Here is a 6,638-nt window from a genome sequence, read left to right as displayed (position 1 = left end):
TCCATGTCAGGGATGCTATATGCCATTGCTATAGAACCTCTGTTGCATAAACTGCGCACTGATTTGAGAGGTTTTTCTGTGCCCTGTTGTCTTGATAGGTTTTTTTTGTCTGCTTATGCAGATGATGTCATGGTTTTTGTTAATGACAAAGATGATGTGGTTACATTAGAAAACACTGTAAAGGCTTTTCAATGTTTGTCTTCTGCTAGAGTGAATTGGGGAAAAAGTGAAGCCCTTTGGGTAGGGGAGTGGGGAGGAAGGTGCTCTGGTTTGCCGGGTGGGTTGCTCTGGAAAAAGGAAGGGCTAAAATATCTGGGTGTTTTTTTGGGAGATGATTCTTTTGTCTCCAAGAACTGGGAAGGGGTTTTTGATAGGGTTAAAGGCCGCTTGGGGAAATGGAAATGGTTGCTCCCTCAACTTTCGTACAGAGGGCGCATACTTATCACTAATAATTTAGTGGCTTCTTCATTATGGCACAAGTTTGCTTGCATGGAACCTCCTGCTCTGCTACTGGATAGCATTCAGAAGGAAGTGGTGGACTTCTTTTGGGACAAAATGCACTGGGTCCCTCAGGCGGTTCTCTTCTTGTCAAGAGAGGATGGAGGACAAGGGCTCATGAATCTGGTCAGCAGGAGAGACGCTTACCGATTACAGTTCATTCAGCGACTGCTGACTGCACCCAAAACACTGACTTGGAGACCACTGGCCCATTGTATTTTGCATGGAGTCAGTAAATTGGGCCTGGATGTCAGTCTCTTCCAGATGGACGCTAAGCAGCTCGTCATTGAAGGATTACCTCTTTTTTACAGAAGTATTTTTAGGGTTTGGGGACTTTTTTATCATCAGTGGGTTGGAGGGTTATCATCCGTTCACTGGTTGCTGGAGGAGCCAATTGTGTTGGGATCACGGTTTGATGTGGCTGGTGAGGACTTTCCTGGGATAAAAAAACTGTTATGTGAAAAAATGGTGTTGAAATTGCGACATTTGGTTGGCAGGGCAGGCTGCAAGTTGCAAAATGCCCAGGCAGTAGCTTCCTGCTTAGGGATTAAGTCTGTGAGGTATGTGGAGAGGTTCCTTGGAAAACTAAATGGGGTGTTAAATCTTCAGGAGAAAAGTCTTCTAGAAGGATACAGCAAGGGAAATATAATCTGTGATGGGGAAGATATTTTCCCAAACATTCTTCTTTTACCTGCGGTGCAGGAGTGTGGCCATGCTAGCCCCCTGCTGGTTTTTGGAGAACATGAACGCATTTGTTTATTTACAGTTACGGGGAAAGTTTTGTACAGGAATTTAGTGAAGCTGGCAAATAGGAGAACGTTGGAAGGCAGGACAGATACTGTTTGGAGAGACAGGCTAGGCATTAACGACAACACCAAACCTGTGTGGAGAGTCTTGTACAAGCAGCCATTGACGAAAAGAACTGGGGATCTTCAGTGGAGGATATTACATGGGGCTATTGCGGTTAATGCCGTTATAGCTAAGATAAACCCTGAAATTAGTGACAAGTGTCCATTCTGTGTTGGGAGAGAGACTATCTATCACTGTTTCATGGACTGTAATAGGCTTTCCCCTTTATTCTGTATTGCTAAGCCTACTATTTTTTTCAATGGGAACAATGTTCACGAAGCAAGGTTTTATAATTGGTTCTCGTACAATCAGAGGCAGAGGTCAAAGTGTCAACTTCTTAATTTTATTGTTGGTCAGGCCAAACTAGCAATCTACCTTAGCCGCAGAAACAAGGTACGGTACAGTACAGGGGATGATGTTAAAAGCAGTTTTCAAGAATTTAGTTAAATCGAGAATTGGTATTGATTTTCATTTCTATAATGTCATGAGTGCAATTGATGTCTTTAAAGATATATGGTGTGGTAATGGTGCGCTTTGCGCGGTGAAAGAGGACGAACTGGTCTTCGCTCCTTTTTTGAACAACTGACTTGTGTTTTGTTGTTGTGCCTGTTTTTTTTCTTTCCTTTTTTGTGTGTAAGGGGGGGGGGGGGGGGGGTGAAGGGAACTGTTTGTTTGTGGGACCTTTAACTGTTGTATAATAAAAGTTTGTTCAAAATCAAAAAATCTCTCTCTCTCTCTCTCTCTCTCTCTCTCTCTCTCTCTCTGCAGTGCGGACCTCCACACTGAGCACCATGTGAAGATCCTGGAGGCTCTGATCGTGGCTGGAGGCCTAACTGAGATTCAAGCTGCTCCAGGTAGGCGCTACGTACCTTCCTCTGGCAGCTCCCTCCCCCCATAGCATCCATGGCACACACACACACACACACACACACACACACACACACACACACAGACACAGACACACACACACACACACACACACACAGAGACACACACTAACACACACACACACACACACACACACACACACAGACACACACACACACACACACACACACACACACACACACACACACACACACACACACACAGACACAGACACACACACACACACACACACACACACACACACACACAGACACACACACACACACACACACACACACACACTCACACACACCACACACACACACACACACAGACACACACTCTCACACACACACACACACACACACACACACACATCCATGGCACTGCAGCACTGCACCTCATCTTTCAGACACTCAGGGAAGACCTTTTGCACATGAGGAATGTGTTCTAATGGTGTACACTCATAGCTACCAGATTAACACCACAAACACACTTGAGCAGAGAGTTGGTTGGCGGCTGAGATGCCATGTTGATGTTGACGCTGCTTACCCATCAGTGCTTAAACAGAGAAAAAGGTTGAAGGTGGAAATGTCCTCTAATTGCAACGTGCCAACAGTGCAGTTGCAGTGCATGCTTCTGTCTGTGTGGAGGTGGTGGTGGTGGTGTTGGCAGAGGTGTGATGAAGTCATCTGAAACCTTGACGGGGGCTGGAAGATGATGATGAGGTCATGCAGCTCTAAATTGAACGCGTCTGAGGTCACCTCCTTGGACCGTCTGCTCTTGGCACTGGTGGGCGGCGGGATAAGAATATCTGCTCTGCTGTCTCAGACCCCCTCAACAGGAGATCATCTGAAAATAGTTATATGACGACGTGCAAAGTCTCAAAGTTGACCAGACACAACACCTACAGTTATTGCGTTTGCTTATTAAAGGGGTCTTTTCAGAAAGAGTAAATAAACAATAAGGTACATGCATGGCAAGAGTTTTTACTGTGGAGACACACATGCTTTATGCAATGTTTCACTGGCGTTCAGTTCTAGCACTGTAGGACTTCTCTGCTCTAGACTTAGTGGATATTGCATGTAGATGAGTTCTGCTGGGGCTTACACATACTCTGACCATTTTCTCTCTGAGATGTAAACTCTGTTCTCTGCTGGTTCCCATACGGTAATGTCGTGTCACAGTGCATGTACGTTTCTGTCATTCATCTTAGTTGAAATCCAAACTTCCCCTGAGGTCTGGCATGCGCTCACACACATGGAAGGGTTGAGATAGAGGGAAGTATGGGTAATGCTTCTCTGGCTGGGGCCTGCCTTGGTTTAGCCGTCCCCCTGGTTCCTGGCAGGACTCTGTTATAATGATCCTGCTTTTCCTGTCAAGGCTGTTGGCAGAGAGAGTGCGCTCCCCCTCCCCCCCTTTTAATGAAAAGGCCTGAACTGTTGCCCAGCCCAGTGTAGTTTATTTAACTTATGTATTTTTCTCACAGAGGGAGAATGACTTGGCCCCCTCCTCCCCCTGCCGCATCACACACAATCATAACAACTGGGGCCTTGGCTTCATGGGAAGAGCAGAGCTGCCGTAACAAATTGCCCAGGCGCAGACGAGAGAGAGAGTCGTCCTTCACCAGTAGTTTTTATATTGGGACTAATACATTTTTTTTCAACAGTGTTATAAAATATTGGGTTTTGAAAAAAGAGCACAAAGCTATTTGTATAGACAAGGGGGGGGGGGGGGGGGGGGGGGGTCTTGAGCACTGAGCCTACCCATGTGGCCTTCTGGGACATTGACCGTGGAGCCAGTGTGTGTGTGTGTGTGTGTGTGTGTGTGTGTGTGTGAGCACCATTGTCATACTTGTTTTTAATTAAAGACAGACAGCCTTCAACTCATTATGAAGCTGCCACCAAAGGTTACTCAAAACTAATGTTGCAAATTGGTTCTAATGTTGTGGGTGGGTGGGGTGTTGTGGGTGGGGTGGGTGTTGTGGGTGGGTGGGGTGTTGTGGGTGGGGGGGATGTTGTGGGTGGGTGGGGTGTTGAGGGTGGGTGGGGTGTTGAGGGTGGGTGGGGTGTTGAGGGGGGGGGGGGGGGGGGGTAGGGTATGGGGGGTGTTGAGGGGGGGTGGGGTGCTGGGAGGTTCCAGGGCTCCTTTGACTCCTTCCTGGGGTGTGTGTGTGTGTGTGTGTGTGTGTGTGTGTGTGGGTTTGGGGGGTGTGTTGAGGAGGGGGCTCTGCCCAGAGGTCAGGCCAAGCAGTCAGGGAGCGCAGCAGGAGTGGTGCCTCCTTTAATCAGCCGTTAGGACGCCCCTGTTCTGAGAGGAGCGATCAATGGTGCTGGAGGGCCGTAGGGTAGGGCAGATTTATGGCCGAGCCTGCGCCGGCCACTCAGGGGTCAGCCCTCACGGGACACAGGGAGTGGGGGGGCGCAGGGAGGACGCCTCTGGCCTGGGGGGCGGCATTTGTGGAAGTGAGGGGTTGTGGTTGGTAGTTGAACAGGACGGAGTTGGGGTTAGACTATTTTGTTTGTCCTGTTCTGCACGCTCTCTGTGTGTTTCTATAGCGGCTGCATTCCTATGTGTGGCGTGACGGAATGTCCATGCGTCGTGCCAAATAATCTGCACACACGCGAAGGCTGCGATGTGCTTTTATTGGAGTTTTTGGGCTCCTTTCATGTCATGTTGAGCGATCGGCGGCCACACTCCGCACAGTGCAGTGTCATTATCCGTTATATCTGGAGTGGCACGGTTACGCCTCTGTCATCCCAGGCCTCTGCGGTCGCAGTCTCCGTGAGTTACACACACACACAAACATTTGGATGGATTTGGTTTAGGCATGAGAAAAGGCATGCGCTGCTCTTAGGAAGAGTGTAGGGGTGAAGGCGTGGGTTATGTGTGTGTGTGTGTGTGTGTGTGTGTGTCTGTGTTGGGGTGCTCAAGAGGAGGAGTGTATGTGTGTGTGTGTGTCTGTTTCTCTCTTTCTGTGTGTGTGAGTGTGATTGTTTGTTTTGAGGTTACTTGCTCTCATATTGCTGCCATACACTCACACACTCTCTCTCTCTCACACACACACACACACACACACACACACACACACACACACACACACACACACAGACACACACATAGTAACACGCATTCTTCTCAGCACCATGTCGATCCTGCAATCCTGAGACTACATTAGCAGGGGTCAGAGGTCAAAAGAAGCCCTGCAGGGGGTTACTCACACACTCACACACTCACACACACACACACACACTCACACACACACACACACACACACACACACACACACACACACACACACACACACACGAAGAATGAAGCGAGTATCTGAAACAGGATCAAGAAAAGTAAGTGAGCTTGGAGTAAAATGGAAGGGTGCGTGTGAATGTGCGTGTGCGTGTGCGTGTTTGTTTTCTGTGAGCCCGAGCCTCTGCTCGCTGTACCACATTTGAACACATTTAAGGCCAATCTGTCAGCCATTAGGACCAAGCAATATTGTACAAAAAGATGTTAAAAAACACCCATTTGCCCGTCACACACTCTTTCCCTGGTTTCCCCCTCGTTTTGGGGCCTTTGTTTCAGCTTGTTTTCCCTCCTGGAGGCACGCAATCCCATGCCCACAGCCCTGCACAGGCCGGCCCCAGGCCCTGGCTGGAGCTCTGGGCAGTAATGTGTTCCAGCTTGGTGGAATGTGTTGGTACAACACTGTGTGTAAAGAGCAGGCCGGGAGGACTGCGTCGGACTTGTCCCTCCTCGGATGACTGGGCCTGTCAAATGCTGATGGATTCATTGTGGCTGTGCTGTGGAGGTGTGGAAGAGGAGGAGGAGGAGGAGGAGGAGAGGAGGAAGATGAGGAGAGTTCTCTGACAGATATCATATCCCCTTGAACTTTCTCTCTCCTGCCTATCCTTTCTCTCCCACTCTACCTCTTTGTCTTTCTCTTTCTCTTTTTCTATCTCTTTCTCTTTATCTTTGTCTTTGTCTTTGTCTTTCTCTCTCTTTCTCTTTCTCTTTCTCTTTCTCTCTCTCTGTCTGTCTGTCTGTCTGTGGGTGTGTGTTTTGCTTGTATCAGGCCAGGCTTACTGGTTCCGTAACAAAAAATGTGATCAAATTTGGTGCTTCTGTCACTATGAAAATACCGAAATACCCCGGTTATTCCTCGGAAAAAAGAACCGTGTATGAAATAAGATTGAATAGCCCTTTTTCATCATACCTTCATTTGATAATGGCACAGGGGATGGTGGCTCAAACTGGTTTTATGGGCTGTTGGATCGTATTCTTTTATATTGTGAGTTGTCTGCTGTGAATTGTTATCTGTGAAAATTGACATCCATCATGAAGCACTCTATCCAGTTTATGGTAATGTCGTGCACAAAATAAGTCACCTAATTGAGTCATAGTGGATTGAAGGGTAGGCCCAGAGA

The 6,638-nt window shown here is 48.0% G+C and overlaps 1 protein-coding gene across 1 annotated transcript in view; it reads left to right on the top strand.

The window, feature by feature from the left end:
• Positions 1-6,638, top strand: part of pik3r3b (phosphoinositide-3-kinase, regulatory subunit 3b (gamma)) — a 143,917-nt gene that overhangs the window by 52,452 nt on the left and 84,827 nt on the right. The window contains exon 5 of the mRNA XM_031574962.2: positions 2,116-2,201. Coding sequence (XP_031430822.1) covers positions 2,116-2,201 — 86 coding nt within the window. The remainder of the gene's footprint in view (positions 1-2,115; positions 2,202-6,638) is intronic.

The sequence above is a fragment of the Clupea harengus genome, chromosome 10 (genome assembly GCF_900700415.2).
Source record: "Clupea harengus chromosome 10, Ch_v2.0.2, whole genome shotgun sequence".
In the NCBI taxonomy this organism is placed as follows: domain Eukaryota; kingdom Metazoa; phylum Chordata; class Actinopteri; order Clupeiformes; family Clupeidae; genus Clupea; species Clupea harengus.
The sequence above is the reverse complement of the archived record's forward strand: the minus strand, read 5'-3'. Positions and strand labels throughout refer to the sequence as shown.